At 36.7% G+C, this 18,217-nt stretch overlaps 1 protein-coding gene across 1 annotated transcript; it reads left to right on the top strand.

Annotated features, from left to right (window-relative positions):
• The first annotated feature begins 9,347 nt into the window (after window positions 1-9,347).
• LOC118481046 (chromatin modification-related protein EAF7-like) lies at window positions 9,348-10,477 on the top strand. The gene is made up of 2 exons (XM_035976134.1): window positions 9,348-10,425; window positions 10,467-10,477. The coding sequence occupies exons 1-2, from the start codon at window positions 9,348-9,350 to the stop codon at window positions 10,475-10,477; spliced, it is 1,089 nt and encodes a 362-aa protein (XP_035832027.1).
• The last annotated feature ends 7,740 nt before the right edge of the window (window positions 10,478-18,217 follow it).

The following is an 18,217-nucleotide window of genomic DNA, read 5'->3' as shown; positions in this document are numbered from 1 at the left end:
GGAGTTCCCAGCACGTTTTCCAATACGAAGACGTTTAGAAGACATCTATAAGAATTATTGCATACATATTGAGAATTTAAAGATTAACAATCGAATGAAAAATGGAATAAAAACCTTCTCAAAAACATAAAACTTAGGATAAAATAATATTACAAAAAATGAAATAATGAAAATTTGTAGGTTTGGCACATCGTAAGGCGTGGTATGCCTTCCATGCGTCACTTTCGTAATCACGTGGGCCCTCGTAATTACCGAGCCTTCGCATGGTTCGCATACACTTAACCCAAAGAGAAATAGTGAAATATTAAATGACTCAAGTTGACTTGATGTGAAAAGATATTAGAGGATGTCAATGAGTTAACATAGACACGTTGACTTATGTTTCCTTGACGTTTGGTGTGACATGCTTTGGCCTAATAGGTATCGGTACTCTCATCGTTAGTCCCCAGGTAGGCAAACTGGTCCTTATTGGATTTATACGATTGCCAGCCTAGACAGGACGTCCCGACTACCGGTACTTAACCCTTCCAGTTACTACATGCCCGTCACAAGAACTCACTTTGACGAGATTGAAAAATTTAAATGAAATTTGAAATATCAAAATGAAATAAAAATAGAATCAAGTATAATTGACATGAATTGAATATTGAAATGACTTAGACTTTGTATGAATAAAGATATGAATGGAATAGTTAGAAACTTAATGTTTATATTGCATAGTGTGTGAAGTGTAGCATTGAAATGATAAACTATAGCATAGAATTAAATCACGTATGCAAGGCACATAACATTTAGCATATAAGATTTAAAAGTGCTCACATACATTTAGTGTGTGACATTAACAACTATTAAACTTATGAAATTTAACAACATAAGCTAAGACAACAATTTAGCACATAAAGCACATAAAAACCATATTAGGCTATAGTCTAGGTCTAAGGGTCTAATAACCTATCCTAATTCCCTATAACCATTGGCTCTGATACCAATCTGTCACACTCCGACCCGCAGCGGAACGGTACAGGGCATGATGATTGCCGAAAGCTTATGGCACTATTAAAATTTCATAATTAAACAATACAAGATTAAATGTCACACTTTTCATATAATTTTCAAATATTCAAACAATACATCAAACTTGTCTTTTTAATTACTAAGGCAAAGTTCCTATGTGATCCTGATCTAGTCCAATCTTCAATCCTCTACACCTGTATCATGTGTAAAATAGTATTTTTGGGTCAGCTACAAGAGCTGGCGAGTAAACTTTAGTTAAATAAAACAGGTTTACCATTTTAAAATTTAGAAATAAAAGTAATATGTTTTACCTTTTTAATTCCAAATATTAATTTGAAAATTTAGCATGCAATTAATCATGTGGAAGCAATGCACAAGTAATATGACCATAGAATGGTAACCGAGTAATGACTAAGACCAAGACCGACACCAAAACCAAAACCGACTCCTTGCGTCCCACACCCATAAAGGGTGTGACTGTGGCGATACCAACGTCCCATAGTTAGGAGGAAAGGTCAGCCCAAGACTAATGGGGCGATACCGACATCTCCAGGTCATGAGGAAAGGTCAGCCGTGGATCCACTGAATGAATGACTATTGACTATCATGACCAACACCACAACAACATCAATAACATCAACAACAACAACATCCAATAAATGCATATACGACACATCAGATATTGCATACTTGAATTTAGATTAAAATAATTGAGCGAGACACATTGATACACCCCAAAAAGTTTGTGATAAAAAGGGGAAAGAGTTTACTCACTGTTTTGCGAAGATTCGATCCACTCAAGAAAAGCAACCGCACGATTGGAATATCGACGAGATAGTTATCCTAAAATATATAGTAACGAAAATTCTAAATAAAACAACTACATAAACAAGCTATTAATCCAAATACATGGGGGCTTTTTTTTGTAACTTAAATAAACAATAAAATTTTTAATGTGACTAATGAATTAAATATATAATTGTAACAGTTACGATAATAACATAACAAAATAGTTTTGTCGTTATATATATATTTTCTTGTAAAAGCTTAGTCTAATAAATTTTACTACTAACTTAATTAATAAATGAAATATCCAAGGCTAATTATGTATGGGTTCACATGAAGAAAACAACTCTTTTAGCATTTTTTAGTAGTTGGCTGTGAGTGGTTCGAAATAGTGTTGATGTTATTTTATCACAAATAGTGGGCTTACCTATATACATGCATATAGTATTAGTAATAAATTAATGAGATCTTATTGGCGTCATTTTAAGATTGAACGAATGGCTTTGCTTTACAGTGAAATTAAAACCAACAATATACATGCTCGAACAGTTGGAAAATGTTTATCAAATTTATTTGCAAGTTTAGGATACTTGTTTTAGTAATACATTGTAAAATTGATTTTAAAAGAATTGATAGATTTTGGTAATTTGCAATTAGTTGAAACGTGTATTTAAAAAAAAATGTAATATATTATAAGAAATGATACATAAAATATATAGTGTGTAATATGTATATTTGATGTTCCACCCAGAAAAAAAACTTCACCAAACGTGTTTGGTTATTGTTCCAAGAAATAATTAATTCTTCAAAACTAAACAAAGTTTGTGTTCTTGTATAATAGAATAAACGAAATCAACAAGGTCGATTGGTTGCCTTAACTGAGATGAAAGTAACTTCCGATGGGTTTCAGACTGAAGCGAAGATGGTGAAAGGCGAAACGACAAGAACAAAAACAATGATGGTGGCGGTGGTGGTTGTTTTCTTGTTAGCACCGGCGAGCAAAGGTGCGATCGCTATCATCAGTTGTGGTGGTGAGCGGTTCAGATCTGCGAATGCACTGGTATAGATAGGAAGGTGGCAATGGCCGGTTCATATACTTTGCAGATTGGAATGAAAAGAGCAACCCGGTACACGAACGGTTTTGCGAGAGCCAACATAGTTCAGATTCTTTGTGAATTATAAGGGTGATGGGGGCGTCTTCGGGGACTTCAATCGGGGAGGCATTTTGCCGATTAGGGGGGTACCGCCATTAAGGCGGGGGAGTGAATCGGGGAAGCAAATGGGGGTGGAGGCACCGAAGAGAGGGGGAGGAGAGAGGGAGAGGGGACCAATCAATGATTTTCTCTTTTTTTTTTTTAAAAAAAAAAAACCAATTCACCTAAGAGGGGAGTGGCGCCATCAAATTGGGGTGTTAGGGGAGTTTAAGAGGAGAGTTGACGTGGCACACGGGGATTGGTTTGGCGTAAGAGAGGGGACTCACCTATTAGGTGAGCACCCCCTTCACCCTAAGGCAATTTGTAATATTTTAAAATATCGTATATGTAATCGTCTTTCCATTTCTTTCAATGATGACCATTTATTTCTTTCAATGAGTACCTTTATGCTCATCAAAGATTGTCCGTTTCACACTTTCATGGCCAGTTGATTATTTATTTATTTACTATATTTTTATAAATAACACAAAATAATTAGGTAGTATTTATTGCTTGAAACGTTCAAATCAACGGACTTATAATAGCCATAATATCATAAATAATTTTTTTTTTTGAACCAGCAAAATAATTTGCCTAGTTGCCAACGGAGAAGACGATGCCGTAAGTAATTATATTAATTAAAATAATTCACGAGAAATACCAAAAAATAATGAAAGGTAAATAAGAATCCGTTTATTTATTTATTTTTATTTATTTATACGTTGGAATCCGGTTTACAAAAATAAGTCCGTTTTTTTTTTAAGATCCATTTTTGACGGATGTTACACTAGAAAAGGTGATTTTACGCTCGAAGGGTATTCCGACTCGGATTTCGGATGCTGCAAAGTCAATGCCAAATCAACAACTGCAGGATGCCAGTTCTTTGGACCTCGCTTGGTCACCTGGCAGTGTAAGAAACAAACGTCTGTGGCGCTATCCACATGTGAAGCAGAGTACATTTCTGCCAGCAGTTGCTGTTCTCAGATCCTGTGGATACAGCAACAGATGCGCGACTACGGTTTGCAGTTTCTTAACACTCCTCTTTTTGTTGATAATGAGGCCGCAATTAATATAACAAAAAATCCGGTTCATCACGCTAAAACCAAACATATAGAAATTCGTCATCACTTTATTCGCGATTGTTTCGAGAAAAAGTTGATACAATTTGAGAAAATCCACACTGACGAGCAAAAAGCTGATTTACATACCAAAGCATTTGATAGATCACGTTTTAAATATCTTTTAAAACTGAATGGTATGATACTGTTGTCGGTGAAGGATGGGATCGTTGGCGTTGATGAGGATACCACTGTAGATGATGTTGATAATCTATCTGCAATGGTTTGTCGATTTTTTACCTGTTTTGGTCTTTAGGTGGAGATAGATATATTTGTATATACTTTATAGAAAATCCAAAAACATTAAAAAATCAAAAAGCCAAAAACATGATAAAATTTCAAAATCCAAAAACAATAAAAAAATGAAAAAGAGCCTGTGCAAAAGGGAAAATGATAGTACATCAGTTAGACTGTTACGGTATGCTAAAGATTTGTAAAGTTTTTAAAAGGTTTAAACAGTCTCACTAATGATGTGTCGATAGGTTTTTACACAGTTAATAGATTGGTTCGGGATATAAACTTAAAAAAACAAAACGAGACTTAATTTGTGGGGAACACTATTTGGATATATAGGTAACCCCTGAAATCTCGTTTGATAGGTCCCTTATTCTGAGATACTAGGTCTTTATGCTCAGTGATATCTGGGGTATTATTCCGGGACTTCTGCTGAATGGAAGTTCTGACCTAGTCCCCGAATAATACTTTACGCAAAATGCTTGAAACATAGCATCGCCCTCAGCAAGCTGATGAAACAATAAAATTGATAGTTGCTGCTGTTGAAATCAAAAGATCCTCTAAAGGGGACACACCGAAAAGTCGAAGCCGTCATCTCTCTGCGTATACGGAAGTATCGACCTGAGCTCTCACGGCCCTCGCATTTAACCCCTTACAGATATCATCTGAGGTATACTCACCTGTAAGACTGAATATTGGGAACTTGATACGGGAGTATATTCAAAAGGTGGGACACATAAATGAGTCAAGTTAATAAGACATCTAAATCATATCCTGAATAAATTGAAATCTGTGAGAAAACTTAAAATGGATCAGTATATCGACAATCGAGGTGAATTGTTTAATCCTGAATATGAAATAAAGCTTAACGGTACTTGTAACATGTCTAAGAAACTGATATGATTCCCTGACACGCTTATCAAAAATATGTTTGTATATAGATTTCTTTCTTTACATTCTGTTTTTCAGTTTCAGTTATACTTTTATAGGTTAGAGTCTGCTTTTAAAACTCAAAAAGATTTTACAATTCTGTTTTTTTTTTTTTTTTGACAAACCAAAGCGGAGGATTGATCTTCAGATTCACAGTCTGATGCAAGTTGTAGGAAGCTGTTCTGAAATGAAAAACAAGTTGGGAGCTAATCTTGATATAAACAAAGAAAATAAAAAGTCAAAATGCAAGTTCATTAAGTTGAAACTTGTAAAATTTTCAGAAAAATGTTAAAAATATCAGTGTGTTTTTGCTTCGAGTCAACCAAGGTCATTAAGTTGAACTTGGTTGACAAATTAAGTACCTAGGGTCATTAGCTTGGACCTAGATACTTAAGTGGATTTCTTGAATACTGATAATGTGAAAAAGTTTAAAAAGTCAAATCGGTTTGAAAGTCAAAGTGCCTTGGATCGAACAGGCCAGCCGATCGGCTGGACCAACCGATCGTACTGCCTAGCCGATTCAATGACACACTATAAATAGGAGTCAACTGCTTCATTTGTTCTTTTTCACACTCCGATCGAACCAAAAGCTTTCTCAGCCGATTCATAATTTCATATTGATCTTCATCTCTTTGCAACAATATTTTTGATTTGTTGGCTTACTCATCATCTCAAATGGCAAAGGTATGTTTCTCAACATTAAAATCTTTGAATTCCTTAGTGTTCTTCATGTTCATATCTGTCGGTGTCTTTATTATCAGATTTAGGAAGATTTAAGTTGTGTTGATGAAATCTAGTTATAGGGTTTTGATCGCAATACAAAGATCTATAAGTTTACCGGATCAATTTCTGAAAAATCATGCTAAATCTTGATAGATCTAGGATTAAGGTGTTACGGTTGTCGGCATGTTCTTTGAGAGATTAACCTCTGTTTAGGACGTTTTAGACAAGAATGAACATAGGGTTTTGATCGCGACAACATGAGGAACATAGATCTGTGCTCAATTTGTGATAATTAGCATAAATTTTTGAATCAACTGTTTATGTTCTTCAAAACTGTTCTTCATCGAAGATGCCAGCCGATCGGCTAGCCCAGCCGATCGGACAGCATTCATGATATGTTATAGTTGTTGTTGCTTTAGGAAGTTCATGTCTTGAAAAATGTGCCTTGATTGTGTTAAGTGATTGGAATGAGGTTTTGCATTATGCTAGCCGATCGGCTAGACCAGCCGATTGAATAGCAATGTGCTAGCCGATCGGCTAGACCAGCCGATCGAGTAGCATTGAAGATCATGTGTTTGTGTTGAGATTTGTGGTAGTTCAAAGTTAATGCCTTGAAATGTGTGCTAAAATTTGCTATAAAATCTGTGTTGTTTGAATTCTTTGAAGAATATTGTTTGCTCTTAGTTTTGCCAGCCGATCGGCTAGACCAGCCGATCGAACAGCAATAATAACATTGTCAGCCGACCAGCTAAACCAGCCGATCGAATAGGAATTGCTAACCTTAGTCAAAAGAGCTGCATTACTTGTTGAAAGAACAGTATTATTCACATACTTAGATTTCTGTGCATAAGATTGCCAGCCGATCAAAGAGCATTTGCTAGCCGATCGGACAACATTTATAAGAACTTCTTTATCACAATTTGTCAGCCGATCGGCTGGACCAGCCGATCGACCAGGCATTGTCACTTTATTCATTCTCAGCCGATCGGCTAGACCAGCCGGTCGATCAGGATCTGTCACTATAATCATTCTCAGCTGATCGATCAAGTAATGCTCTTCGATCGACCAGACCAGCCGATTCTATAGTGCTGTCACATAGGAATGTCAATGAGTTAGTAAAATTTTCAGAATTTTCATGTTCTTGTTTAAATAATTTTCACTGAATAATTTTTACAGGGACGAGGAAAAGAGAAAGACAAGAGTCATAATATTCCTTGTGAAATTGATTCTGAATCAACCACTGGTACTGTGGTAGAAAGAATGGCAACATTTTTAAGAGAAAGCAGAGTAGCCAAAGCGATGTCTGATAAAACTGTGATTTATGAATCACATGTTAGAGCATTCTGGAACACTGCTAGATATGAAGATTCAGATAAGATGATACATGCAGTTTTAAGAAAGAAGGATCAAGCTGGAAAAGATGTTGATGTGGAATTTAAGTTTGATGTTGGAGATGTGAGGAGAGTTTTAGACCTACAAGATTCTGATAATGATCCAACTATCATGTCCGAACGTCTTGTAAAAGGATTGTGGTGTAGAATGGGTTTTTCTGCGCACATAAATGGAAAGATGTACAAGAGAAGCTTCTCCAAAGCATATAAGTACTTGATGCACTGTATGATACACTTAATGGGACATAGAAAGGGTGCATACGATGAAGTTGCAGATTACATCATGAATATGGTTACAAGTTTGGTGCTGAACACAAGATATAATATTTCACAAGTAATCTTTGAGTACATGAAGGAAAATTGCCAAGCTGGAGCAGATAAGTATATCATGTATCCTAGATTCATCATGATGTTACTAAATGACAAAATCAAAGATCTTCCGAAGGATTGTGAGGATGTGATGGAGATGAGTGTTGTAAATAAAACAACAATAGGAAGAGTTACAAAGGATAAGGATGAGAAATCTAAGCAGTTGATTTGTAAAATAAAAGATAAAGCTTATGTTGCTCCTGAGAACGATAGATGGAGACATGATGACAGCAATTCAGACAATGGAGACTCAAGGATGAATGAGATGGTTGAGAAAAAGACTAGGTGGTGGCATGTTAGAGATGGAAAAAGGAAAAGGACACCTAAGTCATCCCCTACGGTTGTTATTCCTAAAGAAGGAGAAAAGGGTATAGTGAAAAGGGGAGCATTAAGACAGTTAGATCACATATGATTTAAATGTTACTAATCCTATTGTCTATGTTTGTCTTGTAGGGTCTTCTGGAGAGCCACAGAAGAAGCTAGTGGATGAAACAGTTCTAGAGCCATCCGTGGTGATTGAACAGGGTGCTGATTTGTTAAAGCAATCTTTGGAAAGCTGTCTGAAAAAGAACGAAGAAGTTGCAGCTCAACAAGCTCAAGAAACAAGTGTTCATTCTGAAAAGGTTACAAAGGCTCAACCAGAAAAAGAAGCTTTAAGGAGTTCAAGTGATGAAGACTCTGAAGCTACTTAACCCGAATCCGAATTGATTCCTGAAACTGTTGGTAAAGGAAAAGTTCAGTTGAAGAAAAGATCATCAAAGAAACGAAAGGGTTCAGATGAAGAAGATTCTCCTTACGATCCAGAAAAGTCAAAGAGACAGAGAAAGAAACGAAAGGCAGCTCCAGTGGGTGTAATTCCCAGAAATGTCAGATCAAAGAAATCAGGAGCTGAGTCACAGAAACATAAGGAAGGAAAGGCAGCTCAACATGTTCAGAAAGAAAAATCACCAAGTGTTGATGTTCCAAAAGAACCGGAGGTGAAAACAAAAGAAGTTCCAGTTGTGGAAACAGAAAAGAAGACAGATGATGATGATTATGTAGAGATCACTGGATTCAGAGCTGCTAGTCCAAAACCTGCTCAACAAGAGATTCCTCAGTCATCACAGCAGAAAGTAGAAGACTTTAACTTTGATTTTGATAATATTGGGTCGGCTACTGGTATTTTCTCTGAAGATATGCCTGAAGGTGAAAGTGACATGTTTAATGATCAAGCGGTTAAAGATTTAACAAAGAGAGTTAAAGAACTGGAAAAAGAGAAAGCAATAGCTGAGGAAGAACGTAATATGCTGAGAAGAGAAATTGATGAATTGATGGAAGCTCACAATAAAATAGTTGCAACGTTGGTTGAGAAGGAGAAAAGAATGAATCAGATGAAGGATGAGGCCGAGGGTAATTCTAAAGTGATTGAGTCATTAACACAAGAGATATCTTCTTTGAATGCCAAGACAAAGGATCTGGAGAATGTCAATCAAACATTAAATCAACTTCTAAATGAGATGAGTGAAGCTTCGTCTAATGAAATGAAGGCCATGAAATTAGAGATGGAGGCTATGAAAGCTGATAAAGTAATGAAAGATCAACAACTTTAGATGCTGGTTGCTGTGGTTGAAAGTCATTTGAAGATGAACATTCATGCTGCATTTGATGAAATTGATGTAATGAGAGCTAATGAAAGAAGATTGGAACGTGAACGTCAAATGGCTGAAGAAGCAAACCTAAAGAACAAAGGGATAGTTGAAGAGGTTGATATAGTTGATGCATCTTCAAGTCAACCAGAGGTTGGAGGTTCTTCTTCGCAACTTGATATTGAAATGACTGAAGAGGTTGAGGTTCAAGAACAAGAAATTGTTGAAGACGATCAAGAGATGGTGGAAGCTAAAGCTGAAGAGCCTCATGAACCAGAATACTTAATCGTTGGTGAACCTTCTGAGCCTATTATTGCTGAAAATGTCCTTCGAAGAGTTGAAATTATTCAAAGAAGAAGAAGAGCAAGGGAAGTACTACTGCTTGAGTATACAACTGACAAATTTTTGTTAGTTGGAAATGCTTACCCTGTGCCATATAATTCTAAAGAAGTGGCAAACTTGCTAAAGTTTATGGATCTAAAAAGAAAAGGAAGGATAGCACGTGGAGAGGTTGTAGATGAAGATTCTGATAGAGAGTTATTCGGAGATGATGAAGAAGAAGAGGAAGATGATTCTAATGATAAAGATGATAAAACTGATGATAAATCTGACAAAGATGACAAAGGCGATGACAACAATGATCAAGGTGCTTCGGGATTATTAATCAGTGAACCAAATGTTCAAGAAAGAGTGGATGAGCTGATGAATAATGAAATAAATGAGCAAGAGGATGAAGTTGATCATGAAACATCATCGTCTGGAAAACAACCTGTTGATCAGGTATTTCTTTCTAACCCTACTGTCATTTTCTTATCTGGTAAACAACAAGGAGAGGTAGAGGTTAAAAGAACTCGGGCTGAAATGTTAGAGGAGTTGGGTTTGGAAGATGGAAAATTTAAATTTGATATTGAAGACGAAATTCCTCACTCACCTGCAAAAGATTTCGAGCCTAGATATCCTCATGAAGCTGATCATTATGATGAAGTGATGATTGAAAGCGCATCTGATTCAGAAGAAGACAGTGTGGATTTTCATTATGAAGGTGAAGATGTTGCATTTCCTACTTTCACAGAGTTATTTCAGGAAAAGAATGAAGACGAGTTAAGAAGAAGGATTGAAGAAAGGGTTGCTTCAGCAGATATTCCTGAACCAGTTCCTAGAGAAATAACAGCTGAAGAAAGAAAACGATGGTTCAAGAATATGCCGAAAGAAAGAAAGACTCTCAGGGCTCTTCAATACTTTACTCATAACAAAGATCTTTCTTGGGGAGATATTTTATCTTGGGGATATCTGGAAGATTTGAAAGTTTATGCAATCAGAAGGGAGCAGGGTGTACAATACTTTGAATTCTTAGCTGATATAGCTACTTTACCCTGGTGGGACGTAGATGAGTTGGTGGTTACAAAGAATATCAAGCAATACTACTACGGTCCAGAAGTTTGAGAACGTGATCAGGATTTGTGGAATTACATTAAATGGCAAGTAAAGAACAATTATCCAAATTGGAAGCCACAATATCCGAAGCAGATTGTTACTTATTTGGAAAGTGGAGAAAAAGACATTACATTAGATGTGAAGCCTCCAAGATGTTTGAAGAATATGCCACTCAGAGCCATTGAACAAGATTTCTATGATCTATTTCAAGCTTGGCTATACAATCCCTCTACAGCTGAAGCAGTAATTTCTTTGTTTGACAAGACCACTGGAGAAGGACGAAGAATAAGTATTTTGGATCCTATGCGGTTGGTCAACTGTTCGAAGAAAGACATAGATTGTTTGTTTGTCAACAAAATAATCTATGACAAGAAAGACAAAGAGATAGCCATGCAGTATCAAGGCGTAATAGATGTTTGCTTCGCAAAAGAAATCAACTCAGGGAAAAATTGGAAAACAAAATGGAGAGATCTTGAAGTTGATGAATTTCTGAAGGTATACAAGCGAAGTCAAAGACAGAAAGAGATAGCTAGAAAAGCTGCAGAGAGGGGAAGAAGAAAACTTGGGTATGTGCCGCCTACAGATCAAACGCTTATCGAATCTGAAGAGAACAAAATTCCAAAGTGGGATCGAAAGCGTGATGGCGACCCAGAATACCGAAAGTGGTGGATAAATGAGGGCAGGCATAAAAGAAGGAAAATGTTAGAGGAACGAGCTGAACAGAGAAGACAAAAGGCAAAGGAGAGGAGACGCAACAGGAGGAAATAAAGACTATGTTGGAAGGAACTACAGCTACATCCGAGGGGGAGTCTGTTAGTGCAATAACGTTTGTAGCTTCCGTCAACATGTAGTCGTATTTTGTATAGTTGTGTATATGTTTTGTTTGTATGTATGTAAAGCAGGACAGAATCGGTGAAGTTTTTGTTAAGTGCTGTTGATGCCAGCCGATCGGACAGCCCGGCCGATCGAGCAGGCTACTCGATTGGTTAGGATGTTCAGCCGATCGGCTAGTCCAGCCGATCGGCCAACACTCTCTTATTCTGTCCTTGCCTATAAATAGCCGGTAGGTTAGTTTATTTAGAACCTTTTTGACACTTTCACTTGCAACCTACCTTTTGTTTGTCTGAGTTCTTTCTGGTTCTTGTATACTTTCACATCATTCAATAGAATCTCAGATGGTGATTCAGAGTAGAATATTGTCTTTGTATATCTGCTATGTGATTACATGAATTCCGCGCATTGATCACTTCACGATTCAACTATGTTTACAAACAGGAAGATCCCATCAGAGGGACCAACAAATATTTCTTTACTTCCTTGCTTCATTATATTCAAAAATCCAAAAAGATTTTTAGTGTGTTTTAGCATAAACTTTTGAAAAATACAAAAAGATTTTCGACAACTGGTATTGAAAAGTTGATTTTCAAAGTTCCAAGTGCTAAACATGATGACATTTTGTGAGGGGGAGTCTGTGTTCTTAAACAAATTGTTTGTAATCAAATCTACAAGTGGTTCATCAAGATTATAGTTAATTTTGAGGGGGAGTTTGAGTTAGTGCATACAACTTAATTTGAAATGTTTAAATGTGTAAAATTTACGTTGAGGTAGAGATCGTGCAGGTGTATAGCTGAGCCAGGTTGATCGATCCTGAGAAGCTTGTGTTTAAAGAGCCAGGTTCCGATACCTGAGGATTCTGTGAATAGAGCATGAGCCAGGTTTCGATTCTGTGGACAAAGTTTGAGCCAGGCAATGATCTTGGACCTGTGAAAGCCAGATTACGATCCTGAAACAGATGATGCTGATGAACTTAAGGACTGCCAGCATATCGCTAGGGGGAGTCTGTTAATGCTGATTGAAAGAGTGAAGCCCAGAGATAGATCAAGTCTGAAGTTGCAAAGACTCGACACTGTAAGACTCGTTAACATCCGAGGGGGAGTCTGTTAGTGCATGCATCTGTCAACTTCGTCTTGTATCGAATCTTAGACTAGATAGGATAGATCAGGGCACGTAGATCGAGAAAAATCAAGTTTTATATGTATTTGATGTGATTTCGCTTGAGGGAGCTAATTCCGCTTGAAATGACCTTGGTCATTTTCAAGCGGAATCACCAACTTTCTTATTCCGCTCGAACTGAGATGTATGTGTTTCAAGCGGAATCTGATTAGTATATATAGGTGTCCAAGCGGAATCATTGTAACAGTTTCTGGATTTTCATACCGAAGTGTTGTCGATGTGACTTTTGCATGTAACTGCTGTCAATCAATCAAATCAGTGTTTAAGGTAAAGAACAAGCTGTGTCTACCTTTGTTTCTTAGTTTCCGCCTCTGAAACAAAGTAAAACTCCTCTGAACGACTCGTTCGGGTCAAATACACGATCCTACAATTTTCGCGCATATTTTACGTTCTGAATATATCCGGACACCCAAAAATTTATGTAATCATTAAAATATTTTATTTTAGTGATTGGCATGATAAAATTCCATTCGTCGCTTAATTTGGATCGTTTTTGCGTTCGTTACGACTTCCGTCGTAATTAACCGAACAACGCAATCGTACGACCTAACGAGCCGACATCCGAGATGTTTTTGAGCATATTTTAAGTTCCCTTTACTTTAACTTCATTTTAGAGCTTTGAAATGGGGTTAACGGGGCTTAAACGTATCAAAAATGCATCAAAAATCAAGTTTCTCAAGTGCAGGGACTAAACTGTCAATTCTGAAAGTTGCTGACCTGCAAGGTCCTTACGGACCGTATGGGGATGGGCTTACGGTCCGTAAGCCATCACCAGCACAGTAGAAATTCAGAAACATTAAACCTGGTCTTTTCTACTTGTTCCAATGGTTTTAATCCCTGGTTTTTCATGCTATGGGCTGGTTTGTGTGATGAACAAGTCCTCCAATCATTCCCTAACAATTGTATGGCCTAGATCTTTCCCTCTTTAGCAAGGAATGATCCTAATGGTTTTGCAAAAACTATAAATAGGCATGCCCTTCATTCATTTTCTGCACCCTTGATCTGATTTCTCTAAGTTGAAGTTGCAATACTTCATACCTGAGATTTTAAGATCAAGTTCTCTCTAGCAAGGACCCTTTGTAAGCTTCCTTCGTTCTTTTCTCGCTTTTCGAGCATGAAAGTCAAATAATATTTGACTTTCTGCTTTGACCACGAGATGGTCAACAGGAGGTTCGTTTGAACTTCGCAACGTGAGCGTAATCAAAACTTGTTTTCTAACTTAGTTAAGCACGTTTTAACATGCTTAGCTCGTCACTTTTAGTTTAGTGCTTGTTTAGATTCGTAAGTCAAGCGATCTAAACCACCGCTTAGACTTTCGATTTCGACCTGTTTGGTCGATCATTAGGATCCGACCAAGCATGTTTAGTGACCATAGTTGTATAGGGAATAACCTTCCGATGTTATACCTTATGGTCACCTAGTTTAAGTAGTTGTATGATAGGTAGTTTATATGCCTTAGGTAAATGACCAAAATGTCCTTTTCATGCATAATTGGATTTTAAGCATATGTAACCTAAACATTTGTCACTTAACTAATTATGCAACATAATTAAACATGTTTAGGCATATAATACTTGTCATAGGACTAGTTAGACGTCTCGAACGCGCATTAGCGTGAACAACGCGTTAAAGTAGCGTAAGCTACCTTAATGGGTCGTAACAGGTCGAAAGCACTTAGGATTAGGTTCCGATTTAGAATGTAGACTTTGTTAAACCATATCACATGAGTTCCAATACTCATTTGGTTTACAAGACCTCATTCTGTCCGATCTTCCGATTTAGGAGTCGATTTATTTATCTAGTGATTTGATTACTAGGTGCTGCTTGGGTTTCCTTGATTTGCCTGAGCTTGTTGAGTTCTTTAGATTGAGGATACTTTGCACTTTGATGTGAGTACATAGAAGACAATAACAATTCTGAGGGAGGAATTGAGAATCAACCAAGCACTACTCTTAGGAGGTCTTCTAGAAACATCAAATTTCTGTCTAAACTTGATGATTTTGTGGTAGATGGGAAGGTTTGTTGGTGCACTACATCTGTCGACTTCGTCTTGGATCGAGTCTTAGATTGCATTGTATAGATTAGGGCGCGTTTTACGAGAAAATAGGAGAGTGTATGTGTATAGGAAGCAGATTTCGCTCATATGGTCATAGATAGGAGATTTCGCTTATAGGGTCATGTTAGGGTTTCGCTTATGTGGTCGTGTACGTATGGGCGAAATCAGAATAGTATATATAGGTGTTCCATGAGCGAAATCATGAGTGATAGCCTTGTATTCCATACCGAAGTGCTGCCGGTGTGAAGATTGAGCTGTAATCGTTGTCAAATCAATAAAATCAGTAGATTAAGTGAAGAATCAGCTATTTCTACCTTCGTTTCTTGTTATTCCGCACCTGAAACAGAGTAGAACACCTCTGAACGACTCGTTCGGGTCAGATCGCGATCCTACAAGGTTAAATATGGTCTAGAAAGGGTCTTAAATTATGCTAACTTGTCCCCTGAAGGTCTGTGTTTTGCTTCTGTCCTTAACAAAAGTTGTGAACCTAAAAACTATTTTGAAGCAAAAAATGATAGTAATTGGGTTGATGCTATGAACTTACAACTAGAAGCGTTACATAAAAATGACACTTGGGAAATTGTTGATTTACCTCCTAATAGGAAAACTATTGGATGTAAATGGGTTTATAAGATAAAATATAAATCTAATGGTGAAATAGAGAGATATAAGGCTAGACTTGTTGCTAAAGGGTTCAGCCAAAAGGAAGGCATTAACTTCTTTGATACATTTTCACCTGTTGTAAAAATGGTCACTATTAGATATGTTTTGTCCATGGCTGTGCATTTTAACTGGGAAATATTCCAACTTGACATTAATAATGCCTTCCTTTATGGTGAGCTCAATGAAGAAGTTTATATGTGTTTGCCTGATGGTTATAATCAATCTGTCTGGACTAAAGTTTGTAGATTAAAAAAGTCCCTTTATGCCTTAAAGCAAGCTCCTAGGATGTGGAACGAAAAACTCGTTTCTGTTCTTCTTAATCTCGGTTTTGAACAAAGTAAGTGTGATCATTCCATGTTTACTATGACAAAAGACTCTACTTTTACTATTCTTCTTGTCTACGTGGATGATATTATTATAACTGGTAGCTGTCCTAAACAAGTTAATGAAATCAAACTTTTACTTAAGTCAAAATTTTCAATAAAAGACTTGGGAAAATTGCAATACTTTTTGGGTCTTGAAGTTGTTAGAAATACTGCTGGTTTATGTTTAACTCAAAGGAAATATTGCTTAGATTTACTTGCTGAATTTGGTATGACTGGTTGTAAACCAGTCAGTTGCCCCATTGAACCCAATCATGTTTTGACCCATTTGTGTGAAAAGGATAATCAATTATTAACCAACATAACTGTTTATCAAAAACTTGTTGGAAAATTAATTTATCTCTCCCACACTAGACCAGATATTGCATACTCTGTGCATTATCTTAGTCAGTTTATGCATTCTCCTACTCAAGCTCATTTTAAAATTGCTTTAAGGCTGTTAAGATACTTAAAAGGTGCTCCTGGTAAAGGGATCCTATTTCAAAGGGGGGACTCTTTGGATATGAAGGCCTTCTCTGACTCAGATTGGGCTAAATGTTTTGGGTCTCGGAAGTCTATTACTGGGTTCGGTGTTTTTTTAGGTAATAATCCCGTTTCATGGAAAAGTAAAAAGCAGTCCTCCGTTTCAAGGTCTTCTGCTGAAGCAGAATATCGGTCAATGTGTGCTACGACATGTGAGGTTATGTGGATTTCAAACTTGTTAAAAGAATTAAAGGTTGACGTTAATCTACCAATTCAATTATTTTGTGACAACTCGGCTGCTATCTCTATAGCAGCCAATCCCGTATTTCATGAATGCACGAAACACTTTGAAATAGATCTTTATTTCTTAAGGGAAAAAATCTCTAAAGGCGTTATTCAAACTATGGGTGTCAAATCAGAGGATCAAGCTGCCGATATTTTCACCAAAGGGCTATCTACAAGTCCACACGACAAGGTTTGTTCTCTCCTTAACATGTTTGATTGTTTCAAGTATTGAATTGAGGGGGGGGGGGTGTTAAAATACATAAATAATTTTATCATTTCCAATTCAATTCTCTCATATTTTGTTCCTTTTGTTGCTGTTTTTTCTTGAGGTGCTCTTGGGCTTTTTATAAAAGAATGGGATGTTTCCAACGGTTGGCCTTTTTTCTCTTGGGCTACTTTTGTTCGCTGTTTTGGGCTAGCTTAGGGTTCCCTCGGCTTTTTATTCAGCCGCTCCTCAGCCTGTGTGGATTATCAAAAAGTTGCAGCCCTGCTTTCTCTTGCTCTCAAGAACACCGACTCAAAGTCTTGGCGTCTTTCTCCTGTTCGAGAGTGTCTAGTGCCGCTGCTGATCGTCTTACTGTGCAGAATCATTCAGTTGAATGATCTGTTCTGTTTTTGCTGTTTGTAATCAGTGATTACACCTTATTTGAGTAGTGTTCTTGATTAAAGGCTGTGTACTCTTGTTCTATTTATAAAAGATTTCTCTTTTTCACAGTAATGTAATAATGTAATATTATTGTAATTAATGTAATGTAAATGTAAATCCTTAAAGTTAAGGAGTAAAAATATAAAAAAGAATACAAAACAAGAAGCAAAAAGACAAAAAAACCTCTCAAATCACTATTCATCAAGGTTAGTAATTATACTATATATATATATGTAAAAAAACCCTCAAATTACTATTCATCCAGGTTAGTAATAGTAATTGTTATACTCTATATAATATAATAATAACCGAAGAATTCAATCATCGAAAGAATTCAATTATCAAGAGTTAAAAATAAATGTCCCTTTATTAATAATACATCAGAATCCAACGGTCCATTGTAGTTGACTCTCTCGAGCAGAGAGCTTTCGGACCACTAAAACACAACCAAATCAAATAACCTTAGCTTACTTGATGATAGAATCTGTAAGTAAACAAAGCAGAAATTCATCTGTAGAATGCAATATCTTCATTCAAACAACGATAAAAGTAGTCATAGTAATAAAGATTAAGGAAGATGAATCCATTGAGCAGAAAACTTGAAAATTATATAATCAAAAGGTTAGGGTATTGCCAATGACCTTCAGAATTCAGATGCATAGGCGGTCCATGACTTTTTAAAATGAAGGTCATAAGTTCAAGTCTCACTTAAAACATAAATGCTCTGAGTTAAGTTAAGGGTTTTACCACTGTAAATCTTCGGGCAATGGATTTCCTCTAAAAAGAGGCGGGCTGGGTCACCAACGCCATCAGCATTCACAAGCATGAATGACTTTTTGCTATTGAATTTACCGAGATGATCAGTTTTTGTTGGACTATAGGGTATGACACG

The sequence above is a fragment of the Helianthus annuus genome, chromosome 8, assembly GCF_002127325.2.
Source record: "Helianthus annuus cultivar XRQ/B chromosome 8, HanXRQr2.0-SUNRISE, whole genome shotgun sequence".
NCBI classification, from domain to species: Eukaryota; Viridiplantae; Streptophyta; class Magnoliopsida; order Asterales; family Asteraceae; genus Helianthus; species Helianthus annuus.
The sequence above is the reverse complement of the archived record's forward strand: the minus strand, read 5'-3'. Positions and strand labels throughout refer to the sequence as shown.

Bases quoted from the DNA above. Each gene is read 5' to 3' on its own strand.
- LOC118481046 (XM_035976134.1), top strand. From the start codon at position 9,348: ATGCTGGTTGCTGTGGTTGAAAGTCATTTGAAGATGAACATTCATGCT.